Source organism: Spinacia oleracea, chromosome 4, assembly GCF_020520425.1.
Source record: "Spinacia oleracea cultivar Varoflay chromosome 4, BTI_SOV_V1, whole genome shotgun sequence".
NCBI classification, from domain to species: Eukaryota; Viridiplantae; Streptophyta; class Magnoliopsida; order Caryophyllales; family Amaranthaceae; genus Spinacia; species Spinacia oleracea.
The window spans coordinates 188,147,165-188,166,979 of NC_079490.1; the positions used below are offsets into that span (position 1 = coordinate 188,147,165).

At 37.5% G+C, this 19,815-nt stretch overlaps 3 protein-coding genes across 6 annotated transcripts; all 3 read right to left on the reverse strand.

The window, feature by feature from the left end:
• Nucleotides 1-65: 65 nt before the first annotated feature.
• On the reverse strand, nucleotides 66-4,808 carry LOC110782751 (poly(A)-specific ribonuclease PARN). 2 transcript variants are annotated; one of them, XM_021986981.2, is made up of 7 exons: nucleotides 4,319-4,808; nucleotides 3,208-3,338; nucleotides 2,771-3,078; nucleotides 2,177-2,290; nucleotides 1,754-1,880; nucleotides 1,242-1,509; nucleotides 66-981 (listed from the first exon to the last, which is right to left on the reverse strand). In XM_021986981.2, exons 1-7 carry the CDS (start codon nucleotides 4,669-4,671, stop codon nucleotides 207-209), a joined length of 2,076 nt encoding a protein of 691 aa, XP_021842673.1. In that variant the 5' UTR covers nucleotides 4,672-4,808; the 3' UTR covers nucleotides 66-206. The 2 variants fall into 2 exon arrangements, with proteins under 2 accessions (XP_021842673.1, XP_021842674.1); XM_021986982.2 differs by lacking the exon at nucleotides 4,319-4,808 and having other exon boundaries at nucleotides 2,771-3,059.
• A 2,347-nt stretch (nucleotides 4,809-7,155) lies between these two features.
• On the reverse strand, nucleotides 7,156-14,221 carry LOC110782752 (uncharacterized). 3 transcript variants are annotated; one of them, XM_021986983.2, is made up of 17 exons: nucleotides 13,957-14,220; nucleotides 13,759-13,821; nucleotides 12,808-12,962; nucleotides 11,822-11,935; nucleotides 11,532-11,597; nucleotides 11,114-11,197; nucleotides 9,716-9,802; nucleotides 9,506-9,597; nucleotides 9,318-9,378; nucleotides 9,177-9,236; nucleotides 9,031-9,091; nucleotides 8,611-8,718; nucleotides 8,418-8,536; nucleotides 8,259-8,330; nucleotides 8,067-8,152; nucleotides 7,870-7,966; nucleotides 7,156-7,767 (listed from the first exon to the last, which is right to left on the reverse strand). In XM_021986983.2, exons 1-17 carry the CDS (start codon nucleotides 14,159-14,161, stop codon nucleotides 7,636-7,638), a joined length of 1,662 nt encoding a protein of 553 aa, XP_021842675.1. In that variant the 5' UTR covers nucleotides 14,162-14,220; the 3' UTR covers nucleotides 7,156-7,635. The 3 variants fall into 3 exon arrangements, with proteins under 3 accessions (XP_021842675.1, XP_021842678.1, XP_021842676.1); XM_021986986.2 differs by lacking the exon at nucleotides 11,114-11,197 and having other exon boundaries at nucleotides 13,957-14,221; XM_021986984.2 differs by lacking the exon at nucleotides 11,532-11,597.
• A 1,789-nt stretch (nucleotides 14,222-16,010) lies between these two features.
• Nucleotides 16,011-16,963, reverse strand: LOC110782616 (protein DMP3). The gene has a single exon (XM_021986781.2). It carries the CDS (start codon nucleotides 16,799-16,801, stop codon nucleotides 16,127-16,129), a length of 675 nt encoding a protein of 224 aa, XP_021842473.1. The 5' UTR covers nucleotides 16,802-16,963; the 3' UTR covers nucleotides 16,011-16,126.
• Between the last annotated feature and the right edge of the window lie 2,852 nt (nucleotides 16,964-19,815).

Genomic DNA, 19,815 nt, shown 5'->3' on the forward strand with positions numbered 1-19,815 from the left:
TTCAGATACCAATTTACATGAATAAGTTGTAGAATTTCGACATACTGATAACTAAAAGTTGCGAATAAAGAAAATAGGAACTGATCATAAATTTCTTCTATATTATATCAGAGATCTCCTACAAGCTGTTGCTATGAAATAATACAGGGTATTAATTTGAGAAATCTAATGAATGTGCTAAGATTCCAATTGTTGAACTAAATAGGCTATGAATTACACAAGTTAGTTACTTTGTTGGATTCATAATCAGGAGTGTACAATATCTTGTCAAAAACACTCTGATTTGACTTGGTTGCTCTGCAACTCCCAGGTGATGGGCTTGGAATTGCAGTTTTATCGGTCAATTCTTCAGGTTCAATTAATTTGGTCTTCCATTTAATTCCAATCGCCTCAGCCTGATCTGCAAACAAGACCTTCGAAATTGGGGAGCTGCAGATATCCTTGTAAATTTCATAACCAGCAGCACAGGTTTTCCCACCTTCCAATAACTTTGATAAAGGATGAAGGACAGAGATAGAATCATCACTTGTTTCTACTTTTTCCTTTAAGGCGAGGAATTTAGCAGCCAAATCTGCATTAGTAAACTGAACAAATACTGCAGTTTCATCCAACTCATAGATGCCAGCAATCGAGTATATACCAAACACATTACTGATGCATTTTCTTATCTCGGATGCCTTGAGCTTTGAGGGAAATCCCCAGATCAAAACAATGTTAGGATGTGAAATGTTGAGAAACCTCCTTTTAACAGAATTCATTACAGGAATTTCTTTCACATCACCACTGCTAACATTGATCACGTCTCCCATATTCCAACTAACATAAAGCAGGTTGGCATACTTTTGAAGATTCTCACTATTTACTACCTTCTCATAAGAGAAATCAATACCCAGATGACTGCACGCTTGTGCAAACACACACCCAGTCATAAATGCATCATACCCAGCTTCATGCTTAGCCCCTGAGTTCCAGTTTGAGGACCTGTAACAAGACTCTTAAATAAGTTCGTTTCATAAATAATAGCAGTAATGCGGAAAGTAAATTTCAGGAAATAAAAAGTATGCACAATTGCAATAAACACTGGTGCAAACAATGTACTTGTGACAAATCGTCTACAAGCAAAGGTCTACTGCCAATTTGATTTGTAAATTACCCTCGAGAGTCAAGACAAGGCTCATAGAAAGATTCTAAAGAAGCAATTTTAAAGAAATCTGAGGTACTAGGCAATTTGGGTGACAAACCTCATGTCATCCACTTGGACCTCTACTTTAACAGATGGTTGTCCAGCAACATCAGAGGATTTTCCAGAGGCTATCTCAGGACATAACAGAGAAAACGCTGAGGCCAACGATGTGCTGGCTTTTTTCATACGTCTTTGGAGGCTCAAATCTGCATTCAACAGTATTTTCGTGTCGACAATTTGTGGAAAAGGCTTGCTGATGTTCAACACAAACTCTTCAATAGTTGATGGGAGAGGACCAATGAATTTATGGTACATGTGAGCCATATCTGCCACAATTACAATCCAAGATATCTTACATGACTTGAAATGACACCAGGAAAGCCTTTAAATGCAAATATTATAGCATTTTGTAGGACAAATGCTCCCACCTCTCGCAATTAAAGTGGTTATCAGTTGTTTCTGGAGGGAGGATTAACAATTTTAATGAGAGATGGGTTGTGGGGGTGTTGGTCCCAAACAGCCAGAGCATGCAGTAATTTCTCCTTTAAGTGACAAGCAAGAAATATATACCTAAGAAACAATTGTGACCTACAATTAGCTTATTTTCAGCAGAGAGGAGGTCAATGACATGCCGAACTCCTGCAGCTGCTTTTATTTTTCGTCTTGCTTGCTGGTAAGACTCGTTCTTTATCATCTCCTGCAGAAGAACAAAGAAGGGACAGTTACAAATGTGGCAATCAGAAAGTGATGCACATATCAAGCTATTATCCACCAACCACTAACCAGAGCACAGATCATATAGTAAAACACTAATCGTGCCAAGCAGACTCAAAAAGAATAAAAAATCCTAATACATTGTCTTCAACAACCACCACAGGCACCAAGCCAGCATGTATCCTACCATAGACAAGCTATCCTAGCCTACTAATAAAGCTGGCCAGGTGAAAGTTATCAGTCTTATAATTATCATAATGCAAGTGACATTATTCTCACCATAAGGTTAATCTTGTCGTTGTCGGACTCTACATAAACAACAAGCTTCTGCAAGAAGGAACTTTCATCATAAGCACGAACGAAAACAAGATCCTTAAAGTGCTTCCTTGTGACCTGCAATTGCAGTGCTAAATCAGTAGGATTCCAAGATGTTATAAAATTAATTGAAAGGCAGCATGTAAGACAAAGCAAGCTTGTTTACTGATATTTCTTAAGGGAAAAAGCATGGACACATCAGACTTCAACGGAAACAAAATCTCTAAGAGAAGATCAAAATGTTTTCCACCTAAATTGGGGATTCTATGTGCCAAGTGAAAACTTCCCCTCCCCTGCTTTCAGGAAGACAAAAATGAAGTACTGGTAAAAAAACACGCATCCTAGCTATTGAGAAGAAATCAAATTCTATAAATGAGACAAAATTTTCATCACGTAAATTGTTGTTACATTGATATCCAAAAGGCAAAAGACGAATTCTTGCACCCTGTTCAATTCAATTGTACTATCACAGTATCACTACAGCAAACAAGATATCCAATCTGAAAATTGAATAACAAGACATGACGCATAAAAATAAAACGGCATTCGAAGGATTACCAATTCAATCAATTTCAGCTGATGAACAGTGAACCCGTTCAATCTAAGAGCAGGATGCATACTAAAAAATATGGTTTCAAATTGTTGTTTAGATTTCACATCACTTGGAAGTGCAGCACTTCTGTTCAGTAGCAACATATCATGCCAATCACTAAGTCGGTTTTTCATCCGTTCCGAGAATAGAATATCCGCTACATTGGTCAAAGGCACATCTCTAACTTCATTAGTATTTTTCCATTTCCCGTTATATACTGAATTCAAGCGACTCAAAGCCTCGTCCTCCTGTCCTCTGGATAAATAAGACACTCCTGAGATTATGCAAAGTGTAAATTTACCACCAAGAGTTGATATCATCATGACAATACCACAGATGACAATAGTTTCTCTATATAAACATACACAAGTAAATTGAAACAGTAGCGTATCTAGTACATTACCTTCATGTATGCATTCATTGAAGTCAAACTGATATTTTGCCAAGAACTCAATTGAACTTGTCTGGCACAAAAATTCATATGGCGGCCCATCAGTGGGAAGCTCTTGGCGTGGAAATATGTAAAAATTATGCCTGACAATGAGCCAGTATAACATTGTTAGATGGAGAAACCCTTCTAGTGGAGTTCAAATGATTGAGATTTGTTGTTTACTTTCACCAACTATAATGTTTAGACTTTAGACTTAGATGTAGCTTCACTTAGTGACCCGTGCCTCCCACTTCACTTTGGTCTTTAGCAATTTACAAAGGCACTAAAATTAACACAAATGACAAATCTACCAAACGGAGATATCAAATCAGAGAAAACAATAAAAATACCAAAACATGATTCGAAAAGCATGACAAACATTCCTGAAAACGGCAAGGTTTGAGCCCTGAAGCAGGAATAATTGGTGAAGGGAGGATAATGACCATCTCAAGACCAGAACACACTTAGTATTCATCAGCCATTCTCTCTGTTGCCTTTCTATGATGAAATAATACACTAGCAGACTAACAACTGGACCGTGAAAAGGGGCTTCCGGAATTCCATACACAGATAACATAAAACCTACTCCCTCCATCAGGAAGTAATTATCACTTACAGGTTGTTTCAACAATAAAACCTCTCATTAATTAAGATATGACATGATTTCCCAATTAGTTATCTTCACATTATTCAATTTAAGTAGGGGCATCCTAGAAAATCCAATCATAACCCCATTAACATTCCAGTAAAGACAATAACTTTATCCGAACATCCGAAAAGGGAAAAACTATATAATGTTCACATAATCATAAACCAAAACCGGTAATTTCTGCTTCTTAGTTCGTAATTACATCATCCATTGCAGCACATAACTAAGAAAAAAAGGAAGCATTTTATAGAGTTCCATTCTATGAATTCAGTTAAGATGAAATTCTTCAGTCTGTGAGTTCAGCTAAGATATACTACTACTGTACTACATTCAAAATATATGCACGCAACAACACTCTCAAATTAGTAATCCGGGAAACAAAACCCACTAAAATTAACCAAATTTAATGAAAATTAACGAGATTAAGAGACTAACGGATGAGCTACGAAAGAATTCTTGAAGGAGTCCCAGCGAAATGGGCAAACACCAAACTGAACGACGGCGAATTTCTCGGCGGAATCCTTAACTTTGAGGTACCGAATATCGTACCGATCGAGCTCGAACGACTCGCGCCAAGGAGAGCTCGTAACTCCGGTCATTTCCAAATCAATGGCAACAAAATCGGCCGCTTTGACATGGTTTGTGAGGTCGATTAGGGTTTCTTCGAAGTTCGATTTTGTTACATTTTTCAATGAGAAATTTGTTGTTGAGGAAGAAGAAGAAGCGGTTAGGGTTCGAATTAGGGCAGAGGAGAGAGAAAATGGCGACACTCTACTGAATTTCTTCATTCTGTTATACCCACCCTGTTCACTCTGTTTCAGGTCACTGAAACATTTTTCCGATGAATAGAAGAAGAAAGAAGAAAAAATGTGTTCAAACCGGACGGAACCGGATTGGACTTGAGCGAAGGCAGGAAATTTGAATATCCAAGAGTCTGGGTATTGTGAAAATTAATAGGCGTATTTACTATGGGGATTTTTATTCGACGTCTTGTTCCGTTAATAACGCCCTAATTTATTACGTAAAAGTACGATTTTGCCCTTTAAAATCAAATTCACCTCCCTCCCTCATCACCCTTCTCCTTCCCTGCTCTCTCCCTCCCTTCCTCCTGCCAGCACCCCTCCCTCAACGCCGCCGCCAATTTCAGCCCAACTCCGGTCGGCCATCTCAACCCATCTCCGCCGCCATCACAGTAACATCACAACAATCTCGCCGACCATCGCAAAACCTACATGGGACTGGCGCACAAACTTTGCATGAACGACATGGTAGTGGCGCACAGTAACATCACAACAATCTCGCCGACCATCGCAAAACCTACATGGAGTAAATTAATGAAAACCCACGGGTTGGAGTATTATTTGTCACCTTGGGACTTTTAAAATAACCGCAACCAACTCACTTGACAAATACGAAGTATTAATTTTAGTAAAACAATTAGTCAAATAATGTAATATCACAAATTCTCTTAGAATTACAGACTAGCAGAAAACAAATTCTTTATTGTTTAGTAAACTCAATTACTCTGTATAATATTTAAATAATCAATATTTTCGATCATTCACTAAACTGATTTCCAAATAAACATGTGATATAAAAACGCATAGGGTTCAAAAAGAAAATCGCTTCTCTCTCTAAACTTTTTTTCCTCTCTTCTCTCTCCTTCCACCGTTTGCTTCACCGCATCAATTCTTCCCACCAGCTCGCCGGCGATCGGTGATTTTGGATCACCAGATCGCCATCGCCGGCGAGGGGAGTGGATATGGTTGTTTAATTGTAGTTTTTAGTTGATTTAAGTGCTTTTTATGGTTTGTCGTAGTTCTTGCGGTGTTCTTCGATCGCCAAATTTTGGAGTTTCTAATCGAGGAGGTGTGGTTGGTTTGTTGGCTTTTGTGGTATCACCCACCACCGTGCTCGGCGGTTTTTTTCGCCGCTAGGGTGGTTCCGCCGCTTATCTGCCGCCGTTCAAGTTGCCTTCCAAGTCCAATTGGTATGTTTTCTCTGTGTTTAGTTTCTCTTTTGGTTGTTGATCTCTCTTTTGAGGGGTTTGTTGGGTCTATAGGTTGGTCGATGATTTGGGGTTTCTTAAGTAGGATTTTCTTTCTTCGTATTAAGTGTTTGTTCTGCTGGCTTGGTGTGTTCTGGATGTGTATGTTAATTTGGGGGGATTTGTGTTGTGTGGGTTTGGGCGTCTCAAGGGATTGTGCTGGTTTTATGGCTATGCCCTGCTTCGTTTGTTTGGTCAGGGTGCTGGCCCTCTCCTATGTGGGGGAGGGAAACCAGTGTAGTTATAATCCTAAGGTCGTTGTTTCTAGGGTGTCCTTAGGAGGTTATTTGATGGAAGTTATGCTTAAAGGGTTTGGTGTGAGGAGGAGAATTTTGTCTGCGTACGGAGTTGCTGTCCCTGTGGTTTCTTTAGTTAGTTTGTTGGTGATGATTTTATCTGTCATCACTGTTAAATCATATCTTGAAGGAGGCTCCCCATCTTTAATGTTTGGGGCCAGCATTCAATTGCAAGGCTTCTCATGGTAGAGTCACCAAGGAAAGTGGCTATGCCAGTATCGTTCCAAGCCTCCTAGGTTGGTATGTATCTCGTTCCCTAGGAGTGGTCGGGTGTCATGTGTGGGTTGTTCAATCAGGGTGTATTCTTCGTCAGAGGTTTTCTTCACTTCTCATCGGCTTCCATCGTCAAGTTGCTTCAAGGTTTCTGCAATGTCAAGGTCCCTATTCCGGTGTAATAGTTCCACCATCGTCATTCTCATGCTTCCCCATAATGAATGTGTTGTGGGTTCAAGGTCTGGCTGCGGTTGGTTTGTGTCTCACTCGGTTTTTCAGGCTCCGATCTACTGCCTCAATGCAAGGCATTTCCGTCCCCGTGCTCATTGGCTGCCTTTGTTTGTATGTTTTTAGTCATGGCCCATGTAATAGTTTAGTATTCGGCTTGTTGTATTCGCTTTTCTTAGTTTCCTAGTTTAAATGAACTCCTTGTCAAAAAAAAAAAAAAACATGTCATATGATATGACAAATAATTAGATACAAGTTTGATAAACATAATAATATTTTCTAATTAAATTACGCTTAACCCATAGACTCACTTTAATTTCAAAAGAGATGTAAGAACCTAAAACCATAATCTCAAACTATTAGTCAAAATTTCAGCTCTTCATTAAACTTGATTTATGTTGAAAATGAACCTAAAACCATAATCTCAAACTATTTTTAAAAAGAGATTTAGAAACGAATTTAAGCGAATTATTACAAAAGAGACCATGGGCAAGCACTAAACCAAGTTGACAAATACTTTCCGTAGTAGCATTTTTACAGCGTCAACAACTACACCTACTTGACAAGGATGTAGCCATGTAGGTGGTGTTAGGGTTTTGTATACTTTTTTGGTAGATTAAAAGCGTTCTACCAATCGAACAGAAAAGTTGGGAGTTCAATCTGACTAATAATACCACTACTGCCTATAACATGCTACGAAATTTGCACCATCGTCCTCATTACTGGTTGTTCAGCAAGGAATATGACCAACTTGCTTTAGAAATCAAATCATTGATATTCTTATCTTTGTCCCCTGACTGTCAGCATCAGCATCAGCATCAGCATCAGCATCAGCAACCTGCTAATTCTTCAGGCCTATATCAAGATTTGCTTCTTGTATAAACTCGTTCAGCAACACAAGCATTTGACATTTGTTGTCCCGTATCAGAAAGGGAAATGACACATACATGGCCTTCTCATATCCTTACTTACTGCCATCGAACAAGACGTGCAGCAAAAGCTCCATCCATTGAATGCTTCACTGGGCATGAGCGGTAGAATCCTTGTTCAGTTGAAAACTCAGATGGAACATATCTGTCAACAGGCTCTATTTGGAATTCCTATCACTCAGCAAACAATATATTAACACATAGAAGAAGAAGAAAAGAATTACCCAGTCAGCAATTATAAGAGATGAAACTACTATTTTACACCAACAATACCGGATGTCTGATAAGAAATGCAGAGACCCTCTCTTCATTTTCTTCAGGATCAATGGAGCAGGTACTGTACACAAGCACACCGTCTGCTTTGACCAGCCTGTGTATGTTAAACAAACCCACAGAATAAAGGAAATTTTTGAAAAAAAACATTAATTAACATCATGCACTTCAAAAGGAACGCTAGATCTTCATCTCACTTGCAAGCAGCATCCAACAGCTCGTCCTGCAATGACTTTAGCTCTTCCAAATCCTCCAGCTTTCTATTCCAGCGCAAATCCGGCCTCTTCAGGAAAAAAAAAATGAAACTTTGATCAACGTTTTCACACCTAAAAACAGATAGAAAATTAAGTTTTAAAGAATCCGAACAGCAGAAAAGGAGAACCGCATACTTTGGAAAGTACACCAAGGCCAGAACATGGTGCATCTAGCAGAACTTTATCAAACTTCAAATTGTTGCTGTCCTGATCGAGGTAAATAGAGGTAGTTGTTTCAGCGAAAAAGAAGCAGAAAACAAAGGTAGTGGAGTAACTTATTTTACAACGACGTACTGCAAAGGATCGAAGATCAGCATGGATGCAAGAGATCACACTATCAACACACTGCAGCTTGGCTGTTTCTTCAAGAATCCGTAGACGACCTTTATTTATATCAATTGCTGATATCATACCTGAAAATGCAGAACCGGCATCATCAGTAGTTCAACTGTCAAATAAGGAAGAAGTCTGTTTGCTCCTTATGTACCTTGGCCTTTCAAGCGAGATGCCATGAAGAGTGTCTTCCCCCCAGGAGCAGCACAGCAATCAATAATGCAATCATCAGGTTGTGGATCCAGAACAGAGACAGCTAGACCTGAAGCAAAGTTATTGTGTTTGTCATCCAAAATTTTATTGGAGATGATGAAGCCATACATTGTCTGATATCTAATCTTCCTATATAATCTTTCAGAAGAGTAGGTAAAAAGATGGAGTTTTAACCAATGTGAGAATAAAGGCATCAGATTAGATGGTCTTGATTCAAGAAAGAAAAATAAAGTATGAAAAGATGAAATATGTAAAGAGCTTAATGCTGAATATTTTGGCAGTGTCAGCATCACAATACAAGAAGACCTAGAAGCATTATCTTTGAAGCTGTTAAACATAATGGCACTTGGGATTTGCTGACCTGCACTCTCATCCTGGACCGAACATAAGCCTTCTTTAAGAAATCCATTTTGTATCACAATCTGGGATATGGAAAACAAATCAGTATATAATCTAAGAAATCAGTCATCTTATACTAAACATTAAGTTACTATGACAAGAAAGTACCTGCATCCCTCTTCTGATGCAGACAAAATCATCCAAATACGAGGAAGGCTCATGTAGAACCTGAAGATAAAGTATTGTGATGCGCATAGAGTTTGAGAAAAAAGACGCCCAGTATGAAGCTACAAGGGAAAAGTCAGTAACCTTCAAGATGTTAAGCTTCGTAATGAGGTCTTCTCGAGTTAATCCTTTTGCAATATTGGCCCTTGTACCAAGAAAGCCAAATTTAGCAACGAGGGAAAATCAGGATTAGTTCATTAGTACCATAAACATGACTTAGGCAGCGAAAACATTAGACAATTCATGACCCAGAGGAAAAAAAAATTGCCAACCGTAAGCTGAAACTTGGATCAGTATTATTCCATATCATCAATTTTATAGCTGCTTCTTGTCCAAGATACTTGGTCCACCGTCTTACCATCCACTGGGGAGGAGGTGTTATGAGGGGAAAAAAGGAGACCAGTCAGTATTGAAAATTGTTTTATACCCTAAGAGCATAGCACCATCAGCAACTGGATTTCATATTTTCATTACAAACTCACCACTGGATGGGAATGAGTAGTAGCAAGGGCACGTGCTTGAGCACGATCGTTACCGTCTAACTTGGGTACAGGAAGGGAGTCGTTATCCTGTAGAGAGAAAAGGCCTTATGTTATAAACATTATCAAGGGCGGACAATTTAATTATGAATATTGATAAAGTATAAAACTAATCTTGGGGCTTCAACCATTAGCTTAAACTTTTGGTTGAAGCCCCAAGATTAGTTTTATACTCTATTAATGTTTGATGTCAAAGAAATATGAAATGGGACTGGGCAATCCAATAAGGAGGAGGAGGAGAGTTCGGTCCACTATTAAGCTCAATGCAGATTCCAAAGTAAAACCAATTGGTAATAGTGAGAGTAACTCCACAAGCTTATAAGCAACGTGGGACAACTCACATGTGGACAAGGTTTCAACATTGCCCCTCACATGTGAGTATCCTTAGAATTTAGAGCATACTAGGAGGTATTATAGCCCTCATTGGGAATGAACATCCAATAGAGGTCCCTTAACCAGTGGCTTGAAATACCCGTTATGAAAGGCCCAACAAACCTGTGCTCTAATACCATGTTAAAGGACCAACTCAACCAAAAGTTTAAGCTAATGGTTGAAGCCCCAAGATTAGTTTTATAATTTATACTCTATCAAATATTCCCTTCCAAAAGTAAGTGCGGTAACTTTTTAGTGGTTCCCAAAAATAAATTTGATAGTCTGGCTTGCTATGCTTGTATGGTTGCAGACTAGGCAACGGTAGTTTAAATTGCACAGTAGCGAGACTGATAGTTGTTGTCCCTGGTGGCATTTGTTGGCAAGAGCGCAAGACTGTGAGTCTCTTTGAATGTGCATATGGCAATCAGTGCATTAAAAAGATCAAACAATGGCTTGGAATCAGGGTTGTGACTAATGATTTCTATCTCATTTTGAGATGGATCAGTAAAAGAGAAATGACATCTCAGTTCTGGAGAAAAGTTGCAATAGCATCTGCTGCTGCTAGCCTGCTATATTGCACGAAAATTGGATTGTCAGAAATGAAGCTATGTGGAGTTGTAAACTCCCTACTATTAATGTAGTAGTTAAGGAGATAAGCATAGTGAAGCAAAGGATTAATTGTATTTTAGGTAAAAAGGTGCCCCAAGCTGTGCTTGGTTTGCATCCTTGGGATAAACTGCAAGTTTGATAGGTGTGTTTTGGTGTATGGTTCCGGCCTTTTGTTTGCTGTTGGCAGGTCCTTGAGAGAGGGGTAGGGGGGGGGGGGGGGGGGGGGGGGGGGGGGGTTCCTACTTCCTTCCTTGAAGATTTGCCGCTTCTCTAATTCTCTTTGTACCTTGGTTGTATTATAGATTTTGGCAATAATATTACATATCCAAAAAAAAGATTAATGACAAGAAAGATATGAACCTTAAGTGAAACTAGCTTTCGGAGTATCCCATTCACCATGTTCCCTGCACCTGGTCTAAGAGCAAACTTGGCAAGATTCACATTCTGCAATACAGCCTAGTAGTAAGAACAAGTGTCTGAAACTCTGAACCTACAGACAAATAAGAAAGGCTCTAATTTCACCAAGAAAATTTGAAACCGGATGATGCAACCTTCTGCAGTTGCACATGCATTCAGGTTACCACAAACATAGCCATTGTTTGCAAGCACGGACGCACGTACTAGCTAAAAGGAATTATAATATCAAAAAAGTCATCTCCAGCTAGTAACTCTAACGATCCAACAGTATGCAATTATATCTACTCCATATCAAATCCCAAAAAGTAAAAGGTATATCTATGAGACATGACTCAAGTAGCACAGGTGAGTAACAACTAACCTCGTCAACAACAGCATATGGTGGCATTTCCCGTTTAACAATCTCATAAAATCCAATCCTAAGAATCTAGAAACAAAAATAAGTGCAAGTCACAAGGTTAATACAATATATAGGGTCAAAACATATTTAACAGTTATAACAACTACACCTTCACAACCAGCTAACAAATAAAACACTCGAAAAATCCATTACATACCGAACATAATAATCTTTAGCATAAAAGTTTCACTCACACCATTTCCAAAAAAAAAAAAGTTAAGTCTTGGCAGAACCGTATATGAGTGATATACCTGTAATAGCAGAGGCTCCATGTTCCTGAAGGATATTTCGTCATGGCACAACGAAAGAATCAGATAATCTAGATATTTTCTCCAACGAATTGCACCACCAACAATGTTAGTAACCTACAATGTCAAGATATTAGAAGCAACATTTCCCTTCTACAGAACAATACACAAAGCTTTATGCACAACGTCTTTAGTTCTTAGGTTCATCAATCTGGCTCGAGGTGCAAAAGGAGTTCGTAGCTGTATTCAGAATAAACATCTATAGACCTTGACGGGAAAGTTGAAGTTAGAGCATCTCCACTAAAGGAACTTGTTTGAGTCCAAAAACCATTAATGTTTGTAGTTCTTAGGTTCATCTACCCGGATAAAAGTCAAGGAGCAAAAAAGCATGCAGGTGTTCCTCAACTTTATTCAGAATAAGCATCTAAATGCCTTCGATGGAGAGTAAAGGTAAGATAATTTTCACTGAAGGAATTAATTTGAGTCCTAGAACCACATTTGCAGCGTCATATTATCAACCAAGTTTTTGTGAACTCTTGTAAGAATACCGCATTATTAAGGACTTGTTTGGAATCCAACAAAAGGTCCCACCACTAATTTTTCACCACTATTTACTCACTCCTAAACAAATTAAACATCACCAAGATACAGTCATTCTGCAGAACACATATCCCACATTCCCTTAGATCTTGCCGAGGATAGCCAAACTGCCAACCAGTGGAGGAGGTGGCCATGAAGGAACATGTCTCAAACCAAAAGCATCTATACAGTTGCTTTTGTTCACTAGTTTGCATCTTACCCATGTCACAACCGAACCTAATGAAAGGAGCAGCACCTCCACTTTATTTGGGACTGATAGCTATGTAGTATGTACTAACATCTAGCAATATGCCCTGGGTCTGAATTAGGTGTAAGATTCAAATTTCTGCACTAATGCTACCATTGTAAGGTGGGTAATAAGTTTACAAAGGAGAGTAAGAGTAAAAGACCATTCTGAGATCTCTTTCTTCTAGGTCTCTGGTGCGGAATCCAAGAGTTCTTTCGACATATTCCATCTCGTTGTTCCCTGAACCCTTTCCTCTCTCATTTAGAAGATCGGCGAAAGCACCACCGAACTCTATCCGCATCAACCTCACAGCAGCAACTGAATTTAAACAGGAAACAAAACCAAGAGAATCATCAATATCAGAACAAAACTTTTCTATAACTTGCACCACTTAAACCTCCTATTGTGCTCAATCAATATTGAGTGCTAGGATAGTAACGAATGATATTCACACCATTTACCATGTGGCCATGGCACAAACGCGATTTTAAGTACTAACAGTGGAATTTTATTGATTTCAACCCAAAAATTGAATAGGGTAACTTTTACACCAAACCACATCATAAAAAGAAGCACTAAACAAGCCACCCAAAAAGATGAACCAGCTTTCTGACCTAGGAAATTTGTATACATATAAGATATTCACCCCATGATTGTTAAGAGATAGCTTCCCTTAACTCATACGTAGTAGTTTAATCGGCAAGCTGAACACTTAAATAAATGACACTCCAGAATATTTGATTAAGTGCATTGTTAAAAGGACGGTTCAACTTCAGCTTAACGATAGAACAAGATATGGTTGTAATTTATCCTAAAGAATAACAACAAATTGCAAGATAATATAAAAGGGGAAAATGGAACTAGATAAGTAATCTTAAATATCTCAACATAATCACCAACCTGTTTAGAATGTCAAAGATTTCAACACTCCAAATTTACCCAAAACTCCAAGTGATTCAGTACCAAAATAGAGAAGATAATACACAATTTCAAACCACTACATTAACAAAAAATCATAACAATATTTACCCACATTATACAAAATTAAGGTCAATTAACAAACCCAGAAAATGTAACAGTAAAAATTTTCAAGATGTAAGAAATATGAGTTTACCAGCTCTGTGAGGTGAAACCTGCAAATTTAGCTTCTGGGTTTTCTCTGAAGAATCAAGACCACCTGGAAACCCAACAATTTCAAAACACCCAAAACAAATTAAAGATGAATTCAAAACCATCAATGCCCATTTCTTCAAGTAAGGATCAAAATTGGCAACATTAAAGAAAAGGGCACTTAACTTTCTGCAAAATTTACCTGTCTTTTTTAATTTGGGCTTAGAAGAAGAAGAGTAAGGAGGGGTATTTTGAGTAAGAGCATGGCTGACAATTGTTGGGAATAAAAGAGGGGAAGTGGTAAATAAGCGTTTTGAGAAGTTGGGTTTTCTGGGATTGGACGAGATATAGGAGTCGGAGTCAGAGAGGAGAAAGACTGGATGAAAATTGGTGACGGTTGCCGCCATTGTTGCTGCTAAAGTAAGCTTTTTTTTAACAGAGATTCCAGTTGACTGGAGTAGATAACGTTACTACTGTGAAACTTGAAAGGGGTACCAAAGCGAAGTTGTTTTTTCGGATATCAGATATGTGAACACACATATCAGCTAAAAGACAAAAAAGGAAGTACCATTTATGTTAAAAAAGTACCATTTTGTAAAAAAAAGTACCATTTAGTTAAAAAAAGTACCATTTTTGTTTAAAAAAGTACTTCCTCCGTCCCATAATATAGTGGCCCGTTTGACCAAAATCACGGTTATTAAGGTAAAGGATAACATTGATAATAAAAACAATAATGATTTGTACTTTCAAGATAAAGTACATGTTAGTTGGCAAAAATGGAGAGATAAATTATAGATTAAAGGTGTGTACATAATAAATAGGCCTAAAAAGGACAAAAATCAAGCACATGGGTTGAATAAAAGTCAAAAAGTACAATTTTCAAAGTAAAAATTAATGGTTTAAAATAGAAATAGGCACATCATTTAGGGACACCATTTTAGGAAAACAGGCACTATATTATGGGACGGAGGGAGTACCATTTAATTTCTTTTTTGTCATTTTTCTTATTTTGTCTTTTGCTATGATATGCATTTGCCCACACATATCTGATATCCGAAAATACTTCCTCGTACCAAAGCGGGGTTTGACGGTAACTTTGACCGTTTGAGAAAGGCTTTAACGAGTGAGCTCCGTCCAGTCAATCTCCATGCTTAGCCGGTAAATATATCAAAGGATATTTTCATAAATAAATTATCAAAATATACCATCTATATATTTAAATATACAATCTCTCTCTATGTTAAAATTATTTTCTTTTATTTTAATTTTTTTGAAATATCAAATATATTGTAAATTGCAATTTTTAGATTGTATATTTTTTCATTATAATTACGAGAATGCCCCTTAATATGTCAATTAAGGGGATTGTTTTGAAATTTCACTTGAGGGGGTAGTGTTTTTTGTTCCGATTTCATGTGGAAAATTGTCTTGGTTTTGTAAAGCAATAATAAGGGGAGATTGAGCGATGGTGAATTTGTTGTTACTCATGATACTTTCTCTTCTCTTTGTGAGTAAGTTTATTATGGAGTATTGTAGATGATGATTTTTAGCTTGTTCATGGGATGGGTTACGTTATAGTGACTGTTGCGTCACTAACGTCTTCGGCCCACGAGGCATGTTTCAATGGGAAGCAAGCAGAGGTCTAAGTAGAAAGTGACACTTGTCACCTACATTTGGGCTTTCTTCCACTTAAGAATGGTACATAACCTCACCACTAGGGAACAATAAAAAAAAAGGTGGCTTATAATAGTGATTCAAGATGGTGAAAAATGATGTGGAACAGAAATAAATTTATGTATTATCGTGGGCAAACTCACTATTGCTCATGCTATTATAATGAGGTTCTTAATCTCTCTCTCCCCAACCTCAAATAATAGTCCCTCCCAAACATTGTGGAAATGCACTTCCTCCTTAACACGAGCTCTTATTTTCTTTAACCTCTATTTTTATTTTATTTTCATGCAAAAACTGTTGATGTGTCATTAGCTATTATTTGTAAGACTCGTGCATTTTTTTAACGCATAGCACACCCTAATCGGAGCTTAGCTTCGACTACATCGGAATCCATCCCGTTTCGCACACCTTATCATGGGTGAGTCTCCCGACAAAATCACAAGAGTTTCTGCATGCGGTGAAATGGTGGAAGTAAGAGTTTCTACATGCCATAAAATATATGGTCAAAGTTGGTGTATGAATAATGACAAAATTAAAATTGTTAGCAATTTTTTTTGAAACGGTGGAAGTAAGAAGCAATAATTAATTAATGAATAATCTTACTTTGAAATAGTCTCTGTTAATACAAAAGAATGAATACACAAATAAATTGATTTAGAATTGTCTAAAAAAAAGAAAGAGAAGAAAGAATGAAGTAACTAGGTAGAAAGTTGATTGGCATTAGAAACAGGGTAGCCAATACCATGTCTTCTGGTAGGAAAAGCAAGAAAGAGCAAACTAGAAATAAAACCCACACCTATTGGCAATATATTAATAACCTCCTGAATTTCATGGCTAGGCTTTGGGTAAAAGCAGATCACCACATTCTTATCTCTTAAAGCCACAACTCCAAACACAAGCACAGATAATACAGCATGAACCCAATCAATGAACCTAAGCTTATACTTAGTTAGATCAACCGCAACTTGGCCCGGCCCTGTGTAGTCGAATAGCCACATCCCCTTCATGGTGGAGAAACCATAGTAGACTTGCCCATTCGGGCCTCGAAAGCTGTCTGTGAAGGATGCTAGGAAGCAGGACAGGGCAAGGACCGTGAGGAGGAGCCCGGTCATGGCCCGAGTAGCTATATCGCACTGCCCGTTGTTGGTGAAGATTGGGGTTAGTACTTGGAAGGCTAAGAGGGTCCCTGTTGGTAGCAAGTTGGCTAAATTGGCTGTGCTTGCCAAGGCCCGTTGGGCCATAGACGGTTTACGATCATCGGGTATGTTGTTGGGGATGGCAGTTGGGTGGTGGTCGGAGTCAGAGTCGAAATCGGAGGTGGGAGATGGTTGGTTGATGGAGGATGATGGAAGTCTTTGTTTTAGCTCTGACATTTTGTTCTGGTAATCTGTATGAATGACTTGCACAATAATACAATATGAGAAAGAACACAAAGGACTATTTGTAAGGGAATTTATAATTTAGTATGCTAATGAGCAATCATGCATTTGAGAAGGAAACCGATGAGGCAGTTGTCTAGCAATTATAAAGTTTAACTGATTGTTTGCAAGGCTGTGACGACTATGTATATAATACTCCCTCCGTCCCGAAATACTCGACCCGGTTTGACCGGCACAGAGTTTAAGGGATTTAAATTGACTTATTTAATTTAATAGGTAGTACTCCCTCCGTCCCATAATATAGCGCCCGTTTGACCAAAATCACGGTTATTAAGGTAAAGGATAACATTGATAATAAAAACAATAATGATTTGTACTTTCAAGATAAAGTACATGTTAGTTGGCAAAAATGGAGAGATAAATTATAGATTAAAGGTGTGTACATAATAAATAGGCCTAAAAAGGACAAAAATCAAGCACATGGGTTGAATAAAAGTCAAAAAGTACAATTTTCAAAGTAAAAATTAATGGTTTAAAATAGAAATAGGCACATCATTTAGGGACACCATTTTAGGAAAACAGGCACTATATTATGGGACGGAGGGAGTAGTTAATAGTGGGGTATTATTTTAATGTAGTTAGTGGAAAATGTGTAAAGGGGTGGAGTTAGGGGAGAGTAGGGGTTGAATTTTTAATTATTTTTTGTATGGAGTAGGGGGTAGGTGGGTTAATAGGGGTGGAGTGAGAAATAATATAATATTGTTAGAATATTTCCATTTCTAGAAACAGGTCAAGTATTAAGGGACGGACCTGATAAGGAAAACATGTCAAATATTCCGGGATGGAGGGAGTAAATTTTATGTTTAAAAACTTTAATACCATCCCATTTTCAGCAGATTGCTTAAAGGTTGTATTTTTAAAATTACTTTTTCCTACTTTTATTGACATTTCTATTAACAAAATATATAATTAAGTAGTGATCAATAAATGGAAGAAAGGGGTTGGTGTTCCTTAGACGTATCTCTTTTTTTTTCGTGGAATTTTATACTTGTATAGTTGTATGTTTGGTATAATAAGACAACTTGGCTGGTTAATTATCAAAAAAAAGAAAAAGACAACTTGGCTGGTTTGAAACTTGTTAAACGACTCTGTTTAACGAAATGACTGGTGAATTGCAAAATCTATATCTAGTATTTAAAAAAGAAAACCACATTTGATTAGATGACATGTGTCAACACATTTGATTAGATGACACGTGTCATCCATTATTTCCTCCATCAATTTGGTATTTTATATAATTTTTTCTTTGTTATTTGATATATTATACAACTCCAATCGTCTCTTTAACTCCATCTTCCTTATCCAACACCAATTCACCAATCTATTCATTCAACATTTTTCACTCCATCTTCACGATTAACACTCAATATTAATACACTATTTAATTTATGTATTCTTTCAACTTTCAAAATTTACCTCTATTTAAATCATATATCCTCTTTAAAATCACAAGCTCAATAAACTTAGAACTTAAAAAGATAGACTAAATAACTACTATACAACCGCCCGTTCTCTAAACGGGATCAAAAGCTAATATGTTTCTTGGTCAAATTTTCCATCAACAAGAGTTGGTCAAGCCAGAGGTCGGGTTTGCCCGAAGTGGACCACTATCTTCTACAGTTTCGCCCACCCTATGATCCCATTTGTCATCGATGATAATAACGAGAAATTCTTATTTACAAGTACTCCCTCCGTCCCATAATACTCGCACCGGTTTGATCGGTGCGGAGTTTAAGACATTTGAATTGACTTATTAATTTAATAGGTGTGAGTTGATAGTGAGGTATTTTTTAATACAGTTAGTGGAAAATGTGTAAGGGGTGGGGAGTGGTGAGAGGGGGGTGTGGATTTTTAAATGATTTTTGGTAGGGAGTAGGGGTGTAGATGGGGTAATAGATAAGTGTTAGAAATAATATAATATTGATAATATTTCCATTTATAGAAGCGGTGCAAGTATTAGATATCAATTGGGTAATTCGTATTCTGAATTGTATGTATGCCAAATTCGCAAGACAGAGAAGATGAAGAGAAAACTTTGAGCGAAATTTGAAGCAAACCCCTTTACCTCTTAATGTCACTTCTATGGTTTGCTTCTTCGATTTTCTTTGATTATAGGATAATGGCTTTTTTATTTCTTAATTGAGAAAAACTAGAATTTTTTATGGATGAAGTGAAATGAATGCAGGTGTCGTACATGTTTGGGGGACTTGACTGCTGGCTCAACTTATAGGTTTACACAATGGTTGGAATTGGTTCACCGCTCAATATCGGTCCTTCGATTTCCCTTATCGCCCAAGTTTTAATCTTGATATCCTCTTGAAGTACTTCCTTTTTTCAATTGTCAATATTCTTAATACTGATTTTTTGTTCTATAAAATTGGTTATGTTGTTGGTACTATTATCCCAAAGGCGCACATGATGAGAATAGGATGTTTGGCCTACACTTTCTCTAAGACTAACGATTGTTGTATCGGTTGTTAGTTGAATTACGCCATTTGTTGGAGAAGAATCATTCCTGTAGGTAATATTTGGTGTGTTTGGATGAAAACTAGAGAAGTACGTTGAAGTTTAAAGAGTGTACAAGGTCTATACAAAATAACAACATAAGAAATGTATGAATGATATGTAGTATAACACATCTTTAGAACACGAATGGATAAGCAGGGGAATGTAAAGAAAAAGCTAGCTACAAAAGAATGGAGAAAGGCATATACATTACTTGGTTGCATTGTATTATTATATTTGTAAAGCTAATTGGCTTAATTTCACTTAGATTAGAAATGTTTATTGCAGTGTATCTCCACTCTGTCAATTGTCAAATACAAACAATTCAATGCTAAAAGAGATCATATAATCTTTAGTTCTTTACAGTCAATTAAGTATAATGCAGACATTTATCTACTATGTTGACTATGTCAAACACTCCAACACAAACGAGGTGCAGGTGC

Excerpts from the sequence above, each read along its gene's own strand:
- LOC110782616 (XM_021986781.2), bottom strand. The coding sequence starts at position 16,801 with ATGTCAGAGCTAAAACAAAGACTTCCATCATCCTCCATCAACCAACCA.
- LOC110782752 (XM_021986983.2), bottom strand. The coding sequence starts at position 14,161 with ATGGCGGCAACCGTCACCAATTTTCATCCAGTCTTTCTCCTCTCTGAC. Across the intron at positions 9,237-9,317 it reads CGAAGCTTAACATCTTGAAG|GTTCTACATGAGCCTTCCTC; the intron begins GTTACTGACTTT and ends CTTTATCTTCAG. Across the intron at positions 8,331-8,417 it reads CTGATCTTCGATCCTTTGCA|GACAGCAACAATTTGAAGTT; the intron begins GTACGTCGTTGT and ends TACCTCGATCAG.
- LOC110782751 (XM_021986981.2), bottom strand. The coding sequence starts at position 4,671 with ATGAAGAAATTCAGTAGAGTGTCGCCATTTTCTCTCTCCTCTGCCCTA. Across the intron at positions 2,291-2,770 it reads AGCTGAAATTGATTGAATTG|GTCACAAGGAAGCACTTTAA; the intron begins GTAATCCTTCGA and ends CTGCAATTGCAG. Across the intron at positions 982-1,241 it reads GTCCAAGTGGATGACATGAG|GTCCTCAAACTGGAACTCAG; the intron begins GTTTGTCACCCA and ends GTCTTGTTACAG.